Raw genomic sequence first — 22,337 nt, 5'->3', positions numbered from 1 at the left:
GAATAATACAGTTTTATTTGCCAACACATCTCAGCACACTGGCCTTCATCAGGGCTAAAAGGTTACACACAATACAAAAAGTTCATTTAAATACAAAGAAAGACATGATTCTGTTCTAAAGGTGAATTCTAAACAACGTTCTATGAAAAACAAAGTTCTACTTTCTGTGGTGTGTTCCAGAAGGCAAGGTTAACTTAGCGTCACATATACCTTGAACTCTCGGTCGATAAACTGAAATCTATCTTACTCGAGATACACTCGTTCCAAAACCATGACTGTGAGTAAGTTCAGTCAACCCAGAATATGTTCACGGGGAACAAACTAGACTTTAGGTGTGTCCCAATTCATGTTTTTTGTGTGTGTTGATGTGTGACAATATTAACTCATTTTAAAAGTCTGACTTCCTTTTTTCTTTTGTTCCTTTCCATTACTAAATATGTTTGACTTACTTTTAAAAGTAGATTTTTTTTGTTTGAGGAGTAGTAATAGTCCCTTTTCTTTGTTCTGCTCATTTTATTCTTGTATTTTCAAGCCTAGTGTATTAGCAACACTTTAATAAAAGCAAGTTTACACTTCAGCCTGTAACTGAAGGTTGTTTGGATTTTCTTTGTTGGAGCATTTTCTTCAGCTGTGTGTAAGGTTAAACCTCTTAGCCTGTTTGACAACAATGAAATCTTGATTCAGCAACCTGGTTTGTTGTTAGTAAACGTCATTTAAACATTTAAATGAAAGCATTTAAGGTTATGGCCTGGAGTGCAACGATAAAATTTATCAAATGAAAACAGTGTTAATGTTAGAGCACATGGTGGTGTGGTTTAGGTGGTCACTGAGTCTGAACAAAGCAGCATTATTTTAAAAATTACCATCCTCCGTTGCATTTCCCATATATAAAAATAAAAAAAAATAAAAGAATTTTGGCCACACTTCATTCATATAGTGGCAACAAACACCACAAAAAATGTACACCGTAATTACACAAATTCCTAGAGAAAAATGTCTTCAACTGCACCATAATCACTTAAAAATGAAATTCTTGAATACAAAGAATGAATACAAATTTAAGGATTTTATTACAATTAATAGTCGCCATGGCAATTATTGCTAATTATTACAAAGACTTTATTTTACTATCTACTACAGCAGAATTTTCAAGGCACATTCTAGTAGAGACAATTGATTTTTATTCTTCAATGGACATTTTTCTCAAACTTGAAATGACTAGGCTTGTACAGTTGTTCTGATGAAATAAGACTAACGGATCAAATAAAATGTTACATATAAGACAGACTGATTCAACACTGTTAGACAACACTGATATGTTAGACATTCTCTTAATGTTAATAAATCATTATAAATATTTAATCCAGATAGACACATGCATAAATCATAATCAAATACTAATAATGGCTAGATAGTCACATGCACATTATGGCTGGAATGTGAACATAACATAAGGTATCATGTTAGTTTTTGGATGCAGTACCTGCACTAATGCACTATGGAGTACCAGAAGTCACAGTTTCAATTGTAAGAACATTAGTGTCCAGCATCGAAAGTACTGTGATTGTAAACTCTTGCTGTTAAATGTAGGACATTCATATTGTCTAGGACAGAGTCTAAGATTAAAGCACTACAGAACAACAGCGTTCAAAACTATGGCAGGATCCTCAATGTCTGCTTTACTCTGGACCATCCGCAGCTCGAGCTGAGCAGGACTGGGCTTTCGATTCGGACCGGCCACCTCTGAGATGAGCCAAGGTAAGGGATGAGTTTCATTATCATCACATAGTACAAAACTAAAAATATGGCTGCCAAAAAGGGACACTAACAAATTATGTCACTCACACTGTAATAGGGGCTTGTATAGGGAATATTTGGTTTGCTACAGAAGGTCTTACCTTTTGCAAAAGTAATAGTCCTCTTAATGACATGGTGTAAGACTGAAACTGTCTTTTCACAGGCCATCTGTCAAAAACACATCAAGGGCTTTGGGTTAAAATTCAGGATATCTAAGTTTTCATTTTGGACCTTTGTTAAGTGGCCCCAAACTATTTGTACACTTAAGTTATGTATTTTTATAGGTTGCTTAAATGACCAAATGTAGCTACTGCATATAACTTACTGATGCAAAAGCAAACTGCTTTATTCTTACACTTGAGAATGCAACTGTATTTTAGCATGATATGTTGATGACCTTCAGTTCATTTGGGTGGAGGTGCGTCCACGCTAGCAGCATCGCAGCAAACAGGTCCCCTGTTCCCACAAATACAGCATCCACCTTGGGGATGTCCATTCGGATCTGCTGAGTCACCATGGTACCATCTGCACTCACTGCAAAACAACACCAGTATATCATGAAACTGGGATGAAACTCTAGACAGAAACCATAAGTCAGTTTGAATATCTCTTTAATAAACACATGCTAAGAGTGCTGATATTGACCAAGCACTAATTATATATTAGTATTCATGTGTTTACGCATTGCAATTATGGTCCCTCATCCCTACATTTCAGCCCATCCCATTTTGCATTCCCTATAGAGTGCATTAGCACCTGGCCACGGTTTTGCATTTTTGATTTATTTTTCTCATAGGGGTTTAAAAAAAAGAAGGAAAGAAAAAACCAAAGTCTTCTTTAAAGGCCATGCACATTCATTTAAGCTGTGAAACAAACCAACCAGCTATGGTCATTCACAACATTACAAACTTTGATTTGAAGCAAAGAGTGGTTTGCTTCAAACCCCCCCCCCCAAACACTAAGTTTTAGTCCAATGCAATAACATTAACTAGCATTTTCAGAAAAAAGAACATTCTCTTGTGGTCAAAATGACCAGAACACAAGGTGAGGGTTAATTGTTTATTGAAATATAATTATTTCAAAAGCAAGTTGAAATAATGAAATAACCATTGATTAAACAACCTTGTAGCTCACAGTAGTTCATAAGTTATTGTTAAAAATCTATTCCCCTATGGAGAAAATGAATGGGATTTAACTTCCAAAAGCAGACTGTTGCTCTCTATTAGTGTAACTGTAGGCTGTTCATGGTTGCCAAACAACACAGCAACTTTTAAAAAAGTATTATTAGTAAGTGTTATCACAGGCATGGGTTTATCTTCCTCTTACAACAGTTCCATACAACAGCTCAGCCAATCAGAATTTAGAGCCTTATCTATCCGTTGTACACAGGAGCTTACAACGTGTCTGTGGTCTAGAGGGGTGGTTGAGGAGACCCCCTGATTGTAAAGCGCTTTGGGTGTATTGCAATACACAATAAAGCGCTATATAAATGCCTCATTCATTCATTCAACGAAATCAACTGAATTCTGAAATATAACTACAGCTTACTGCACCCCAGGGAATTGATGATGAAAAGTATGAATCAAGCATGGCAAGAACTGTAGTTTCATTGCATTGGGCTCCAACTTGTGTGGAAATGAAATGACAAAAATAACCTCTTTTCTGGCTCCCCAGGGCAACCAGATACTGATCCCCCAGAGGAGAGGGCAGGTCAGAGCTGGTGATGACCACTGTATCCGGACCCATCGAATGCAACAGGTTCATCACCTGAAATAAACCCAACAGTTTCAGTTTCTATCCTATTCTAGAGTCTGCAATATTACATTTACTACAAGTTAAGCTCAGTGGTGGCATAATGTTCTGAGAAATGTTTCAATAGTATAGCCACAAGACAAAGTATATGCGTGTTAACATATAAACAAGAACATATTTAAGTTGCGGTCACATTTTGCTCAATGAAATTTTGCAGGTAAAATCCAGTTATGTTATCAGTTATCAATGTGATCAGGAGTTTTGTGTGAGAGCAAAAAACGTTAAGCACACAGATCTTGCTAATTTTCAAGTTGGTCACTGTGCTGAATTTGCCACGCTGCTTGGTTTAAAAATGACTTGTGTGTGAACCGTATATAAAACAGCGTTTTTGCATCACTTGCTAATTAGATTAGAGAAGCAGAACTGCTGCAAAAAAAAAAAACTTACTTCAACTGCATCTCTTTCTGAACTTATGTGTCTACCAGTGAGGAGCCTGTGAGAAAGAAAATGAAATGATATATATTTACATGTGTTGGGTGTGTCATAATGACGATGACTTGTCAGTGAACCACAGGCATAAAACATGGAAATTCACCCATTCACAAATGCTCTCATTGCCCCATTTTGCCTGTATTTATATAACAGAAAAGACAGACAGGAAAGTATGTGTGGGATCAGAAGACAACGTAGTCCCAGACACCATGAGCCATCAACAACTAATACGTCCAAAGCATGTGCACAGATATCTGACATAACCACAGAGTTTATCCTTTAGTGACTCTATTTGCATTTGGTGAACATCTGTTCATGGGTGAAGCGATCACAAATGGTCACAGCAGACACACTCGACACATACTAATATTGAATCATTGAACCACATGAGCTAGAAGCACACAGGGCCTTAGATTGAAGGACAAAGACCAGCATAAAAGGACACTTACTCAGCCTCAAACTGATTAGGAGTGATGATGTCTGCAGCTGGAACTACTTTGTCTCTGTAGATAGGCAGCAGGTTCTCAGGAACATACTAAAAACAAAACCCGAAAGTGTTTAGATCCTTAAACTATTTTAAACACATCTTCAGTGTTTCACAAAGTGTTTCTGATGAATAATGGGTTACATTTTTTGAATAGAAAAATAAGATGCAAATTATGACTTGATGAATAATTTTATAATTTTAGATATGCTCACCATAGCTCCATTATCACCCAGCACTGGATCACACACTTTGAAGGCAGAAAAACAGCAAAAATAAGCAAAATGAACATAAAATACTGTAACACATGTTGATGTTTGGATCAGTGCTTGGAATTTCATCTGCTCACCCCTCCCAAAAATAGCATTCTTTTTATATCATGTTTGACTCAGACGGTACAATTCCCAGCAATCCATCAAGTCTCACTGAGTGAACTCCAGATACATTTGTATGGTTAAAACTTTATAATAAGGTCTCATTTGTTAAAATTAGTTAAGTAATGAAAACTTTCAGAAAAGTTTTAGCATGTTAATGGATATGACAATGTTAATGTATTTGGTCTTGGCAGACTAGATCTGCTATGCTGTTGCTGTTGCTACTGCTGTATGCTCTTGATACAGTCAATACACAGACACACTACTGTGAGCATCAGAGATATGCTGCTGCTGTGTGAATTGGCATAAATCTAGTAGAATACGAATCTAGACAGGTGGAGCTAGGGGAAGTGGAGGGTTTCAGAGGAACCAGCTTACAGCAAACACTGAACTACAATATTTAAATGTTGAACAAACTATTTTATTGACTGTAGAGCCAACAGATGTGGTTAATGGTGTGATAGCTAGCAGACTGCATGTAAATGACTTGCGTCATCTGGAGTTTTATAAATGAACTACAAATTCAATGCATTAGCTAACATGAAATAATATATGGGAAATATTTATATATTAATCTTTGTTTTGTTTGTTAATAAAAAATACAGTTGTTCATTGTTTTTCATGTTAGCTAATGTTAACAAAATGAGACCTAAACATTGTAATATATTACTGCTTTATTATATACACACCATACACCAGGCTCGGGTTTGCGCTCTTCAGCTCCTGTACAATGTCCACCACTGTATCCAAAAAGGAATCATCTCTACTGTACCCTGAAACAAAGAAAAAATCTGGATCATATCAACTGACCATTATTCTAAGCAGTGTTGGTGGCAGGGTTTTATCAATAACGATGCCTAGTGTAATCATAGCTATAAACAGTCATGCCACTTTTTATCATTTTGGACATACATAATCCTATTTAAACCAATTTGGGCTTGTGTTATGTCTCACAGTAATTGAATAATGTATCAGTAATTTAATAACAGCAGACATAAGAGTACCTGTGAGCACATAGTCATATTGGTTCACGTTGTTAAGCTTGATCCCCTCGTACAGGACATGCAATTCATCCGCAGTCAACACCTGGCCTTTCCAGTGCTCATATCCTAGCATGAGAAAGACTTCATTCAAGTCTGCGTCATATGTATCTTAAATCCATGTAATTAGATAGGAGAAAGGGTGTTGAGAGGGCTAAAGGGTGATGTTGAATAGACACACTGCCTATTCATAATGCAGACCACTCTACTATCCTTATAAAACAGTTACCACATATTAAAAAATATGAAGCACCCACATTTTAATTAAAATGTTATTCCTTAAAAACATAATTACCTTTCAGCTGCCTATCCCAGGGAAATTTAAAGGAAAATTTGCCTTTAATTTGAAATAAATGCTGATGAAAAAAATTTACAAAACCAAAACCATGCAAAAAAGTTCAGACATACTAGTACTATGAAAAGGTGTAAAAGATGTGCTTCAAACACATACACACACTGAAAAGCACAAGTATAGTACAGAATAGACTTTTACAGAACTGGATAACAGACGCATATTAAACTCTTTAACACCTACAGGGGAAAAAGATGAAAGTTCAGACGGTTCACACAGCCAAAAACACCTGCCCACTATACAAACATTAGATCATGTTATAGCAAACAACGTTAGAGGTATAAATTCAAGCAGTATTTTCTCACTAAGATCAGTGTAAGAAAAAAAAAATGTATTGAGCAGCGCTTCTCATTCTTTACAAGTTGGATTCAAACAAGCTGAGCGAAAAAGATGACAAAAAAAAATGCTCAAATAACTGCTGTTAAAAATACTACTGTGCATCATTTAAACCTTGATGCAAAGAAGCTGAGATAGTATTTCCACTGTCAGTTACAAAACAGGATGTTGGCACAAGGGCACGATGACTAAAAAAAACAAAGACTGGAAGGACTGTCTGGTCTGACAAGTCTGCAGTGACATTGAGAGGGCTGGGGAGTAACGAAATACATGTAACATCGTTATGCATTTAAATTACAAAATATGAGTAACTGTATTTCACTATAGTTACATTTTAAATGGGTGGTAATCAGATTACAGTTACATCCGAAAAGTATTTTAGATTACCAAAGTGATTATTTTGATTTTTAATATCATTTATTTATTTTAATATTATTGTAAAATGATTTTAACCATGAGGCAACTGGTGATACTCAGACTCGCATGCAGCCTCTCCATACAGCAGCCTGCCTGCAGAGTGCAGACTATAGTGATGACTCACTAAAATGCAAGAGAAAATCAGAAAGCCTAGCGCGTAATTGTCATGGAAATAAAAAGACGATTTTACTTATAAATGTGAAAAAGGACAGGCTATGTAATTTTTGTTTACCTGCAACAAAACGTCTCTCGGCTTCAAAGGAACATCTAACCTTGAAAAAGCATCTTAAAGTAAGTTGTTCTCACAGTCTCAGGTTGTACGAGTTCTTGTTTTTCTATATTTATGTATAGTTAAGCAATATCAATCGAGGAAGAAGAGTGCTGTTTAGCCGAATATTAGCGCGATTGCAAATGTGATGCTGATTTTATGCAATTCATAACAAAAAGTTTATATTTAGTGACTTATTAAAAGAACAGTGGTGTCTGATTTGCTCTATAGCACAAACAAAAATGGTTCCATACAACCGCTGGTGTATTTACACTAAACGCAAATCTGGTTGGGATTGACATCATTAGAAAAGACACCTATTTGAGACACGTGGTGATAAGATTTGAGTTTGAATCCGTTTGAACTCATTCAACTCCCGTTCTTCTCTCTTTTCCCATCACATATCTGCAGCAACTGTTTGCAATTACTATCAAGTGTTGCAAAGAAAATGCAACTTTTTTCCTACATGGTGTAAATAGAATTTATGGCTATTTGCACTTAATGCAAATAACCACTGCCTTCAAAATAAATCCACATCAGAATAGTTGCGCGTCTGCAAGCAACATTTGGTTCCTGAATAAAGCTGCGTTTTGAAGAATCAGCTGAGAATGATTCAATTACATTCATAAAATCACTTTCTTGATTCCTGAATGAATCGGGCCTTTTGAACGAATCAAATGATTCCATGACTCTTTCATTAAAGGGATAGTTCACCCAAAACTGAAAATTAGCCAAAGATTTACTCACCCTCAGGTCATCCTAGTCATGTCTGACATTCCTCTTTCAGATGAACACATTCGGAGTTATATTCAACATTGTCCTGTCTGTTCCAATCTGTATAATTGCAGTGAATGGTGCCCCTGTTTCTGAATCCGAAAAAGAAGTAACACCCCGGAGCCGTGTGGAGTAGTTTTGCGATGGATGGGTGCTTTTTTTCGGATTCAGAAACAGGGGCACCATTCACTGTAATTATACAGATTGTATATTATTACAATTATAACTCATACAATTTACCGGTATGAGAAGTTGTAACGTTACCAGTAAATTGCCGGAATTCTGCTGTGTGTAAACGCAGAAGGAAAATTACCAGTATGAGCATGTACGAGTTCAGAACGCGGTGACGTAAGACGTCTACTCCGGGCCAATCCAGAGCCAATCCAGAGCCAACAGCTCTGGGCCAATCATAACATTCTGATGCAGATGACGCATTTACTCCGCGCTGTGTTTGAAGTCGTGCGATGTCTCTGGGCCAAAAGAAGCAGCATGAACGTGAACATTTGGCACAAAAATGAAAACATCAAGAAAAACACTGATCGCGTTTACCCCTCCATGTTTACAAACACAACACCGTGAGGCAAAGCCGTTTAGAGGTCATTTCTGTTTTATGATGTCACAGAATTTACTGGTAATTTAAAACCGATGTGTGAATGGTGCTTTACCGGAAATAAAGACGGAATGCTGTTGCCTGTGTGAACAGTGCAGTTTTGAATTTACCGGTAAAGTCGTTCTGGTAATTTTACGGCAATTTACTGGTATTACTATGTGAAAGGGGCTATTGAGAGAGAGATGCAGAGCAGGTGACGCGAGGAACAGTAAGAACGGCTGTTTTAGAACATTAATTTTGAAACTTGTGAATCCATTAGAATCGTTAGAAGACAGAATCACGAATTCATATATGAACAGATTTTTACGTGCACCCCTAGTTTTCTCTTCCTCTTCTCTAAAGTAGCACAGCATGGCCTCGCCCCCTTCCTTACATGTTCCCGAGGGCGGGGTTTATCTGGGTCTGTGACGTATCAGACCCGGGAAGTAGTTCGTTGTAGTCCCTTACCAGCCGTTTTTGTAGGCATTAAACTTCCAGAATTTTAAAAGACGATATCTCTGTTTGCATTGAACTTTCAGCGCTGCAACTTTGCAGATATTGTTTATGCTCAAACAGAAACATTACACACTAACTAACGTTAAAAAAGTGAAATTGCAATCAACCACCCCTTTAACATAAAAACAAGACATCAAAGTTAATATGGCATTTACCTTAAGTATTCCAAAGTATTAAGTAAAATTAAAATTAAGTAATCTAACGAAATACATTACAAAATACTATTTAAAGCATGTATTTTGTAATCTGTAACTAAATACATTTTAAAAAGTAACCTTCCCAGCCCTGGACATCGACTTTGTAATGTAGGGATACATTTGTGCCACTCATCAATTAAGCAATAAACTATGTTAATAAATTTAAGTTGAAATTATCATAAATTATTACTACCAAAGTCTATAGTCTTTGTTACTACCCATTCAAAATTTTCTATATTAACAATTATACTGAACATTATATCAGGCCTAATTTTTATCCTTTGTTTACATTTTTTTAGTAAGTTTAATAAAGTAATTTAACACCTGAATGTTTAAACATATAATCGATGCCTGTTTAATTGATTTATCCATTTCTCAATTGTTTTATTGATTTCTCACTGTAATGGCTGAATTTTCAAGTGATTATTGTTTCATGTCACTTCAGCCTCAATTCTTCTAGCTGGTAAAGATCTGGCGAAAGTTTCAGGATGGAATAGTTTAGGGCAATGTACTGCATCTGTGTACTTCTTATAACTGTAAGATATAGTCCAGGTGATATGCACAAAATTTGAGGTTATATGTTCACTTTTTTCATAAAAGCATGAAACTTGGTACAATTGTACAGGTTAGGGCCCTGAACATTTTCAGAAATGGAGCCATGGCAAAAAGACCTTGTGGTTGCCATGGTGACCATTTTACTTTCCACCATAACCAAATTATGTATTTTGTGTCATATCTCCTGAACCAGACATGATAACACAGAAAAGGTGATGTCTACCCCTATGTTTTGATGGCCAAGGATTACAAATACCACACATGATACCACATATAGCAACATAAACTGTTCAGGTGAAGAGTTAATGGTGAAATCAGCAATGCGAAAAGGAAATAACAGTATCTGAGCATCACAGTATCACAGCATTTACAAAAGTCCATATTATTGCTATTAATTTTTTCTTAATTATGGCGGAAAGTAAAATGGTCGCCATGGCAACCACAAGGTGTTTTTGCGATGGCTCCATTTCTGAAAATGTTTAGGGCCGCAAACTGTGTGTACCAAGTTTCATGCATCTATGAAAAAGTGAACATTACTTTTTTATCACCTGGACTAATAGGAATCAAATTTGACTTTCGTGATCAAGATATTAGTGTAACAATGCGCTAGTACTACATTTGATTTGACATGCATAACTGTCCTGATAATGGTCTAATCCCCATAGAGCTTTGTCCCCCTAAAGGACAAGCTTCCTCATCCTCTATGCCAAATGATATCTCTGTACAATAATGTCTCTTTCACTCCTCTTACATTTACTGAATCACCCATTTGTAGCTGATTTCAGTTTGGATTAGCAACCATGCAGCATTATTTAGCTTCGATCTCACTTCATTTCACTCTAAAGACATAAATTCATAAACAAACATCCTGATACCACTGTGTGATATCTTGCTGGGGAAGAAAAAGAAGGTTTTTAAGAGGATAACACAAAATGCTTTGTATGAGAAATAAAGGTGTGAACTGTGGGGAAGAGGACATAAACAACACTGTGAGATAGACCCAGAACAGCGGGAGTATTGTTATAACACAAACCAAGTAAAACGAAAGTGGTGGATGGGATGGGAAGTGAACAGCATGAACAGCATGAGCAGCAGAGCGAGAACAATCAGCCCTTAGAAACTCATTAGAGCCCTTAGCAACCTGCTCTGAAAGGAGGATAATCAGTGTAATGGTTAACCCATTCAATGCAAACATGTTCAAATGTCAACAAGAATACCAGGAACACGATAACGGACCATGAGCAATAAAAATTAACTCCTCTGAAACAAGCCAAGGTGCATTTATTTGTTGACCACGTTTAACTATTTTAAACCATCAAACAAACCCTTTCCTGTTTACCGTAACTTGGTAAACTTGGAAATGGCCCATTAATTCACAGACCTATTTTGTGTTTGAGTTTAACATAACTCTACCGCACTGTCACAGACAAAACAGAAAACGCAGTAGTGGTGTTTTCATTCTTGAATGAATCAGTGTTATGGGGGAAAAAAAGGGTTACTTGAATAATTCAATGACTTAAGGTCACCATAGACGATAACTATCAAGTGTTAATAATTTATTTAATTCTATGAGAATAGCACAGTCCACACCACAGCTATAACAATAACGAGACAGAGGGAAAATATAATTGGAATTACTTTCCAAACTATTTTTTTTTTCAACTGATCAAAACATTGACAGCCATTTATAACCCACTCGACTTTAACGTAGTTACGCAGTTTAACGCAGTTACAAATAACAAATGGATGCTAATATAGCTATAGTTACAATTTCTTGGTGAGAATGGGCTTTTATTCAAAAAAGAAAAAAAATGTTTCTTGTTTGGTTCCGTAAGGAATCTGTTTAATAAATGTCAATTGCTCATCATAAGGACTGTCATGTTTTATTCCTTTATCAGTATAATGAAAACATTGGTTGAATTAAATATTTATAGTCTCACTCACAAAAACAGTTTTTGCTGCCACCTACTGGCACAATGAAATAACCTGCAGAAGAGTCACTAAAAATCCCCAACACAGAATATTGTTTGTGTGGTTTAGTTTTTATATGCCTTGTCACTGTCCACTAGTTGTTGTTTTTTTTTCTTCCAAAAAATACCGCCTCACTGTTTTGCAATCCTGAAAACAGACAAGATGACTGGAAAAAAACCTGGGGTGGGGGGGATCATACTGCGCTTACTGCTTTGCTTCACTGAAAGGAAAATAATACTGACACATGCTGTTCAACACAAGGAAAGCTGAGCTCTGATCTGATGAAAACTTTCCCATACCAACAGTGTTAAACAATACCAAGATAAACCCACCCAGTTGAATTTGATTAGATTTTCTTACTCTACACAAGAACATATTAAATCATGGTTTAGGAATGCTGTTCAGATATTAATTCAAAATCTCTATATTAACTTTCCAACTTTAAACTCTAGCTTAAACAAAGGTTTTTTTTAGAGAAGCCAGACCGAGAGAGGTAATTAGTAATGCCTCCTCACAAACCCACGTGATTTGAACTCCAGCCTCGATTATGTAATAAGGCCATTCAGCAGTGTCCTGCATTGTAACAATCTATTATTCAACTGTTTTAAACATTTTTATCATCATTTGACATCACCATATAGGTTATGCTAAACCTGACAACTGAAGAAATAGGCTATAATAAATTCAGAATGTCTTAGTATTTGGTTTGTTGTTCTTTTGTTTTAAAGACAACAGCATTTATTTACCTGTATGGTTTGAGAACTGCACAGAATTGATAGTGTCGACTTCAAAGCCCAGCACCTAGCAGTGACACACAAGTTAAACATAAATACACACTGACATGCATCGCAGAGGGGAACTACCGTTAATATTATTTTGTAAGGGCTCAGGAAGCAGATTTATTTTCAGGATGCAGCTTGTAAAGCAGTCGGGTGTGCTTTGCATCACAACTACGTTAAAACTTTAAATGACAGCAGGCATCTAATGCACTGCAAAAGCTACTCAATCTTACCTGTAAAGGAAAAGAAGCAGATTTGTTTCCCACATATCCTCTGACAACATGACTCTGAACTGACAGAACTCTGCAGTCCATACTTGCTTAAGACGAGCGCTTAAAGCAAAACACTACTAGGCTTTAATATTCTCATTAAAATGTCGCACCAGGCTAAAAAGCAACGATTAGGCGTAGAAGATAAAATAAAAACACACTTCAGTAATGACAGACATTCAATAGCTGCCCCTGCACAGTACATGAACGGGCTCGGGTGAGTTTGTTTTTTTCTTCAGGCGTTTGCAAGGACGCCTAAGTGCTCTCAGCGTGTTTACAAAAATGGACCAATCACGTCAAAGAACGATTGTTTTCGAGATCAAAGCAGCAGGGGCTGATTAATGTTTATGTATAATTAAAGTACTGTTTTTAAAGTTTTATAAAGTTAACTACATGTGCAAGGTACTTTCCAAAGACATTTCTATAACCACATTGTTAATGGACTAAATAAACGTCAGAGTATTTATCTATAAATGAAATATAGCTGTTTGTAATGTTTTTAAGGACAGTGTTATTTGAGTCATGGTTGCCCAGAATTATAAATATATGAATCAGCATACTATTTCTCAGGATTGTGAATTTGAAATGAGTTTGTTACATCCCACAGGAAGAGAATTTACTGAATTACGTAAGATAAATTCAAGACAATCATATGTTTTGTTTTTTAGCAAAAACGTTTGTAGATTTTTGTCTGTTGTAGAATAAGCCACATTTGCAAATAACAAAATGTAATTCCTTAAGTTTCACTACAAGTTAATAATTTTTATGAAACAATTACAACATATAACTTAAAAGTCACAGAATAGAGCTGCTCAGTCATGAATCATGATGTTCATTTTTAAGACAGTCCTGTATGTTTACTGTTCTTTCTGAAATTTCCTGTGGAATTATAGAATAACCGTTTTTGAATTATGGGCAGTTTATAAACATATTTACAATTTAGCATGCAATGAAAATTTACCCCATCTATTTCAAAATGCATGTTATAGATCAGGGGTTCTCAACTCCAGTCCTCAAGGTCTTTCCTGCAGAGTTTAGCTTCAACCTCGATCAAACTCAAAGGTCTTGATTAGCCTGTTTAGATTAGTTTGATTAGGACTGGAAACTCTGCAAGATATAAAGTCAAGTCCCTGTCCTGCTTTATTTCTTTTTCAACAATCCGTCTCATCCGTTTCAGATGTCACAATATGGAAGAAAAGATCTGTTGCTACAGCCGTTTCAACTCAACTGTAAATACAACTCCAGCAATGTTAACCAAGAACCACAGAACTTTTGTACCCATAAATCCACATCTGCTTTTCTTAAAATAATAATAATAATAATAATAAATAAATAACAGCAGGAAGATATGGTAATGCTAATTTGCTTCTAAGTTTTTAAAACTGAAAAAAAAAAAAAAAAAAAAGTTTTCCATGATGAAAGCAAAATGTCAATGCTAATGTTGAGGGAACCTAAGATATGAGGCATATCTTTTTCTTTATAATGATTTAGACATTTTGTGCTTTTAGAGAACAAAGAGCACATACGTCAGACCTCCTCCAGTTCATAAACAAAGAAATTGACCAACTTATCACCAAAAGGTATAATAAAAAATTATGATCATTTTGACTTTCTGATTTTTTTTTTTTTGAATTGAGAAATATAAACTCTTCTGACTTATTTCTCAAAATTATGAGAAAAAGTAAGAATTCTGGAAAAAAAAAAAAAAATTTATTCTGTGGCAGAAACAAGCTTCCAATTGTTCGCTTGAGATAAAATAATTATCTCCATGTTAACCTTTGCTGAACAGTGAAATGTATACAATATAGCAGGCAACAACAGTAGGCAAGTTGTACTATTAGTAGTAGCGCATTATTTGTTGTAAGTGAACAGAAACAGAGTTTCTCACTGCTTTGAGGTCAAATTGATAAAGGCAAACAAATCAATGACTTAAATGGAAGCAAATTAAGGCCTTTAAATAATTCAAACACTTCCTACACATTCACTTGTGCCATTACCTTTGAATGTGCATGAGCGAGGAGATACTGTATCACTTAAATGATAAGATTTTATTGTCGTCATATACACAAACGCAAAAGTGTATCTGCGTGGGTTCTTTCCTCTGTGCATCTGCTCTGAATGTTCGTTTAGTAGAGGTATCAGTGCAGAAGATGTATTTATGAAGGATGGAGATAGGATGAGTGGAGGCACACTGTCCCTGTGAAGTCTGTTTACACTGAGTGGAGGACATTATGTTCATTTATCTTCAATATATCAGCAGTCAGTCAGTTGCAGCGCTGGTGGAAGAAAACTGTGGGCCTCAGAGAAGGATTTACAGGTGTCAGTGCAGTCACAACCTGACAGCATGTCAAAGTGCTTCACCTGGAGGCCATATTGGTTTTTGTGGACCTGATGCCTCTGTCATGGATTTCCACTGGATGCTTTTATGCTTTATATCAGTTATGTTGTCATTTTGTGTAAGCTGTAACTGCACAGATGAAGAAACCGAGTCCTCAGGAGACCAGGCCAGCCGCTTGAGACACATGTGGCAGCTCTCAATGAAGGATGCAAATATAAGAGAGAAAGGTAAGATCTAATCTGTACCATCTTATTTATTCAAAAAAGCTTTTTCACTATGCATGGGAATGTTAATCCAAATATATATATAGAAAGAAGAAATAGAAAGAAATGCAAATTGAAATTACATATGTTTTTTTTTTTTTTTTTTTTTTTAACTATAATAGATATCACCGTATTTCCCAAGTTGCTTAATCACACCACATTAAGACAATTGTTTTGTGTTGCAAATTTTCTGAAATGTTGCATTTTAAGACAGTTGCCATTTTGCTGACTGTGTATTTATGTAATGATTGTAAATAGGAATTTGGACTAAAACTGTTTAAGAGCCTTTTTAAAATGTGATACATGCTGTTTTGTGAATTTAGTCAAGATGCTGCATTTCAATGTCCTTTTATTGTGACTGTATTCAAAATATAGCACAGCATCTCATACATTATTGCCTGAATAGATCAGAGGTTCTTCTGCAGCAGACCTCTAAGGGGGCCTTAAAATGATTAAAATTAGGACAAACTATTAAAAATAAGTCATAATATTTAATAAATCATGACATTTCTTATTTAAATTCACCCTCTCAACAACTGTTTTGAAAAACTAAGATATATGAGAAACCCGAAAAGGTTACTTTTTTAAAATTGGATATACATTTTTATAGTTATGCCAAGCTCTAAAATAGTTTATCAGACTACAGAATATCTTTTAAAATCCTTATCATTAGTCCTTAGCCATCAAATCACAAACAACTGGAAAAGTCATGGGGCCTTGCAGTCAAAAAGGCTGAGAACGACTGCAGTGGATATTTCTGTGTGTCACATGATGCTGTATTTTTTTGTCATAAATACTGTGTGTCAGTGGATTTGGCAAACATCCCAGTACTTGATGAATTTTTAATACTATTAGCAGACTAATAGTAGGCCATCATTATCCTACCTTTTGTCATAATAACCTTTAACACAGAGCTGCACAGATGACATATGTGGCTTGACAGCTGTCTGCTAGACTGTTTATATATAACTGTCGCTTAAAAACAGAATGAATGTACCAGCACACAGTTTGAAATACTATTTTACTACTGACAGAATACTGTATAGTACACAATGTATTTTTTTAAGTAGGTGACATAAAATTAAAACATGAAACAGTCTGAGACCATATGCTACATTGTTGCACATTTGCGAAAAGTCACAGTAGGTCATCCAAGTATAAAATGCATACATAAATTCTCATACTCTGCATACGATACATACTCAGAACTATTAAGAGTAGTATGGTAATACGCTATTCTGAATTTCCTAGATATTTTGTTTTATGCATATATGTATTTGCATGGCATTCAATGAAAAAAAAACACTGACACTCTCTGACAAGTGTTAATACTGAGACCAATGATATGTGTTAAGTGTGGTGGCTGTGATCACACATAGACATTCACACACAGTATCTGAGCTTCAGTGTGCAGCAGTATGCATCAGGTCTTGTCAGTAATCAAAGACACAAGGACAGATCTGTGACGCATGTTGATAACTTTTCACTGATAGTAAAACAACGATGCGAGCTGTTTTTGTTGTCAGGGGAGTTATTTTTACATAATCATTAGTTTGTTAGTAACCATTGATTATAAATATATTTTACTCAATACAATATTACAACTAATGAGAACATAAAAGAACATAAACATTTACAAAATAGCCCTTGCTGTGTCCGAAATCATACTCTGAGTAAGTACATTTTTGAGTAAGCAATTACCTAGTAATCATTAAAAAGGGATTTTTTTTAGAGTATGAATATGTGTTGTTCGATTATAATCTGGATGTACTACATCTGCCATGCAACAGTTGTGTTGCTTCACTGCTTCATACTTTTTAGGGAAGTATGCGATTTCAAATACAGCCACCACCCCCCCCCACCCCCTTATTTTTTTATTTTACCAAAATCTTACCATCTAACTGTACATTTTATAGTTCAACATTTATTAGATGTTATTATTTTTGCTCTTTGAATACCCAACAGCCATAGAGGAGTCTAATCCAGCTCAACATCAGCTCCTGTACTGTCGTGTTGGGATCGGTTTCCACCTACAGATTGTGATGAATGGCAGCGTGTGGGGCGTTCACGAGCCTTCTGAGTACAGTATGATTTATTTACCTAACCTTCATTAATATAGAGAAAAGTATCACATAACACATTTACACATATTAAACTGTCAGAATAGTCTACACACAGATTTATCTTCTTTATATTGTTCCCATTTTTTCATTTCTATTTAATGAGTTTTTCTTTATTCTCTTTTTGTCTTTAAGGCTTGCTGAGGGTGTTTGCTGTCAGGCCAGGCATAGTGGGTATCCGTGGTGTGAAGTGCGAACGATATTTGTGCATGAATCAGGAAGGAATTGCACAAGGAATGGTGAGAAAGTTAATCCGTTACACAAGACATATGAAACTCAATGGCAAAACATTACATTTCTCAAAATCACATTTAACTCTGTAAAGCCTGATATATGAAAACAGTCAAAAATCTAATGTTTTGTAATGTACTGAACCTTTAAACAAAATATAAAAGACCTCTTTCTGAATGTGTCTGAATATGTGTTTTGTGTCATATTTGATACATCAGGCTTTTATGGCTTATGTAGAACGTTATAGAGGCCCAAACTGAGATTATATATATATATATATATATATATATATATATATATATATATATAGGCTATGTGACATAATGACACCATTTTCACATGCAGCTGATTGGTTCTTTTTGTATCAGCAGCCAATGAGCTCGCTGCTCAAAATTCAAATACTTGGCTAGTGCTTGTTTTAGCAGTTGCAGCGCACGTCAGAAACCCTCCACCTTCCCCAGCTCCACCTGTATAGATCTACTATGAGGTTATTCATGTATGCTTTGGGGGTTATTTCATATGTGCAGCAGCAGTATTTCTTACATGCTCACAGCAGCATGTCGTGGATGTACTGGCAAGTCGGTACTTGCTCTGCAGCAGCAGTGTAGCAGATCTGTTCCGTCAAGACCAAACCCATTAACATTGTCATGTATACATGACATAATTGTTTGCAACAATTTATTTTAGCTACATTTAAATAAAAAAAAAAAGTTGAAAGTTAGTCAACTAAATTTGTTTATTTAAATGTAGCTAAAATAAATTAATTGCAACCACTTACCTTAAAAAATGTAGTAAATTCAATGAATCTTTTTTTTCAGTGTACATTACCATGCCAATCCCTCCGAGAGTTGTCACGACAGAAATATATACATGCATTTTGGTGCAGATATTGTTATTTATATAGCCAAAAAGTAAGATGAAATTCTGATAGCTTGTAATGTAAATCAATTAGATATTTATAACAGTATAGCAAACTACTGACAGCACACACAATGTATATGATATCAGTTGTCACTCTGCATCTCCCAATAATATGTCTTAGTAAGATAATATTTCAGGGCAAAATATATAATGCAATGCAATACAATGATGATTGAGAGATGAACAAAAAGCATTCCTCAAAAGCTTGCTGTATCATACCAGATACTCACATATTAACACGATTTTTCTAAAAACGATGTATGGATAATCAAGTAAAGTTGCTTCAGTTCATGTTCATCTTGAAATATAACTAACATTATAAAAGCTATTCTCGTGTTTAATTTATATAAAATGTTTACAATTGTAACAAAAGGCCTTGTACTTGCATCAGTCAGCCACCAGAAGTCATGTAGTAGATTGTGTGCAAGAGGTTTTTCAGCAGTTTCAATCATGTCTATAATTTAGATGCCTTATAAATTGATGTATTAAATGTGACTCAGTTGGCTTTATAGGGTTAATTCTTACGCTTATTTGAAATAATAGCAATTTCACCTATTTGAAAGGTATAATCATTATTCTTATCAAGTGCATCCTGAAATAATGACACGTGTTCAATAAATAAAATGTATTTATCAAATGTATCTCTCTTCTTTGTTGTAGAAGTTGTTCTCAAATGAATGCCTGTTTAAAGAGCGCATGGAGGAAAACCATTACAACACATACTCCTCCATAAGCACTGGGTATTTCCTGGCATTGTCCCAAAAAGGGCAGCTGAGGAAAGGCAAGAGGGTGGGCCGTCATCAGACATGCACTCATTTTCTTCCTCGCAAACCAGTATCTCATTCCTAACTTTCCAGTTACTACATGCAGTATCAGCATTTAGACATGAAATATTCAGTGGGTGCTGTAAGCTCATGAATGAGACATGGAAAGAGATGCATATATTGTCTCTATTTATGAGAAATCACCCCTTTGACAGTTCCTATAACAGCAGTGTATGTGGTTGACCATTTCAAAATGTCGCTTCAAGCTTGAAATGTCACAGAACTCTGATGAAGAGTGAATGTAGTCTGTGAATAATGCACAGCTGTCAGTTATTTTTGACATATAGGCCTACTGCACATTTTGTGTCTCAGATTAACCAGAGCTACTCACTGCATTTTTATTTATTTTGAATGTTTAAATTGATAAATGACCTACAAATGTTGCATCTTTATCTGTATTTGATATTTTCATAATTTGTATGTATAATGAATGTGTAAATATTTATTTATTTGTCTCTAATGTGTGTATAATTTAATTGTAAATGGGATCTAAATACATAGCAGTGTTATTTTAGTATTATTTATATACTAATATTGTATTTATTAATATTTTTAATTAGCTATTATTTTTGTGATGTCATTGTATTGATTTTATATATATACATATATATATATATATATATATATATACATACATACATATATATATATATATCTTTAGTTATTTAAGTACTTTAACTTAAATTGCCAACTTAGCATTTTTTTTAAGTTTACCTTTTTATCTATTATTTATATTTTATATAAAAATATAAATTATTTTTAATAGTTTTAGTTAACACTAATACAGACTTCAGGATTTTCTGTGAACCATCTTGTCCTGGATAAGTTTGATTTGTGTAATTTTACTACTATGTAGTGCCTGTCAAGGCCTCAGCAGATGCTCAGCTGCAATATTTTATCTCATTGTATGAAATAAACCTGATCCATCTGACAGTTTTGAACTCCAAATTAAGATGAACATGCTGAATAACAGTGCATGTTGGAATTTGCAAACAGGAAAAAAAATCCTTAAAACCTGAATTGACTCCTTACTGAATAAAGACCTATTCACACAAAGAACGATAACTATAATGATAACTATTTTAGCGTCCACACCAGTGGACAATATTGTCTGTTTATTCTAAGCATGCTCACCTGCCGCTTTAATAGCATGATTCTGATTGGTTGTCAATGATTTATCGTTCATCAGCTGAAAAAAAAAAATCATGCTGAAAGTGATTCCAACGGTATCGTTTCTCTGTGCCTTTATCATTATAGCTGTGGTGTGGATTCTACTGTTCTTTAATATTGAGAATGATTTTTAGAACTATATCTTAGTAGTTACCGTCCTTGGTGTGAACGTAAGACATGAAAGGTAAATAGGTGGAGAAACAGGATAGTCTTCCAGGGGTGTATTCCCAAAAGCAGGTTATGTGACATACCCGGGTATGTTTGAGGATAAGTGAGTGGATAACCTCAGCTTTTGGTTCCAAAATCGGAGGTTACTTTGAGGGTATGCAAGTAACCATAGCAACTTGCTCTCTGAAGATAACCTGCTCCAGAGTAGGTTATGTTCCAGGATTAGTTCACTTCAGCGCTATCAGAGCATGTATGATCTACTGTTGAGCCTTCAGTGGGCGTGACAGATAGCACACAATATTATATATTATTACAATACAGTTATGTATATAGCCTACTATATATATATATATATAGATAGATAGATAGTTGTATGCTATTTTAATGATAAAGCGCTAATAATAAGTAATAAATAAGGTTAGCCTATATATAGCTCTAATATGGTTATTATATTTTATTGGCATATATAACAGTTATCTGTATTATAAAACACTATTATGACAAGGTAATGTTTTATTTATTATATTAGCATATATATATATATATATATATTTTTTTTTTTTTTTTTTTTTATTACATTTTATATTATCATCTCACACATGGATCGGCATTTTCTATAATGTATTTCTATAATAAAAATACATATCTGATATGACTTAATATATAATTAGCATCAAACAAACAATATAATTCTTATTCTCAAGGATTAAAGATTAAACGGAAAAAAAAATTTAAATGATTGCAAAACCATCAATTAGGTGGCGATATGCACTAAGCATAAGGCCTACATGACCTTTGAACAGAAGAAGAAGAAAGAAGCAGTGTGGCGCATAGACATAATATACGTATATAGGGCGAATTCCAAACGACTTTTTTGCGCCCTTGAAGGGCACTTCGGGAAGGGGACGCCATTTGTAGGGACGTTCCAAACGAAAGTGTGCAACTGATTCCCTTCACGAAGGGCCCTTCCAGAAGTCTGTTAGCGAAGGGAACATGCGATGGTCACTTCACGGAAGTGATTTCCGTTTGTGATCATGTGATTGTCACGGACCAGTCAGGCCCTTCACTCCACCAATCACATCGCTCCACATCCCCTGAGTATTAATCACACTCACCTGCACCTGATCACCATGCCAATCACCAGCACTATAAAGGATCACCACACACACACTTCAGCGTCCGATCTCGTCATTGCTACGTGGACTCAACCTCTTGGTATCCTGTATCTGAAAAGACCATATCCTTCCGAAAATCTAAGAAATACTTACCCTGTCTGACTTACCTGCTGTGTTCTCCCACCTTGTGTCCTCCTCTATTCATAGAGCTCCGTCCTCGAAGTG

General features: G+C 35.3%; 2 protein-coding genes across 3 annotated transcripts; one reads left to right on the top strand and one right to left on the bottom strand.

Moving 5' to 3' along the window:
* Window positions 1–1,047: 1,047 nt before the first annotated feature.
* pdxka (pyridoxal (pyridoxine, vitamin B6) kinase a) lies at window positions 1,048–13,177 on the bottom strand. Its single transcript, XM_058786310.1, has 11 exons — window positions 12,927–13,177; window positions 12,661–12,715; window positions 5,904–6,008; window positions 5,589–5,672; window positions 4,741–4,775; window positions 4,491–4,576; window positions 3,997–4,042; window positions 3,453–3,564; window positions 2,195–2,331; window positions 1,899–1,965; window positions 1,048–1,743 (listed from the first exon to the last, which is right to left on the bottom strand). Exons 1-11 carry the CDS (start codon window positions 13,005–13,007, stop codon window positions 1,631–1,633), a joined length of 921 nt encoding a protein of 306 aa, XP_058642293.1. The 5' UTR covers window positions 13,008–13,177; the 3' UTR covers window positions 1,048–1,630.
* On the top strand, window positions 6,019–20,161 carry fgf9 (fibroblast growth factor 9). Of its 2 annotated transcripts, XM_058786313.1 has the most exons (5): window positions 6,019–7,335; window positions 15,424–15,527; window positions 17,529–17,648; window positions 17,819–17,922; window positions 19,496–20,161. In XM_058786313.1, the coding sequence occupies exons 2-5, from the start codon at window positions 15,485–15,487 to the stop codon at window positions 19,682–19,684; spliced, it is 456 nt and encodes a 151-aa protein (XP_058642296.1). In that variant the 5' UTR covers window positions 6,019–7,335; window positions 15,424–15,484; the 3' UTR covers window positions 19,685–20,161. The 2 variants fall into 2 exon arrangements, with proteins under 2 accessions (XP_058642296.1, XP_058642295.1); XM_058786312.1 differs by lacking the exon at window positions 6,019–7,335 and having other exon boundaries at window positions 13,387–15,527.
* Window positions 20,162–22,337: the final 2,176 nt, after the last annotated feature.

Source organism: Onychostoma macrolepis, chromosome 09, assembly GCF_012432095.1.
Source record: "Onychostoma macrolepis isolate SWU-2019 chromosome 09, ASM1243209v1, whole genome shotgun sequence".
NCBI classification, from domain to species: domain Eukaryota; kingdom Metazoa; phylum Chordata; class Actinopteri; order Cypriniformes; family Cyprinidae; genus Onychostoma; species Onychostoma macrolepis.
This window is presented reverse-complemented; position numbering and strand designations above follow the sequence as displayed.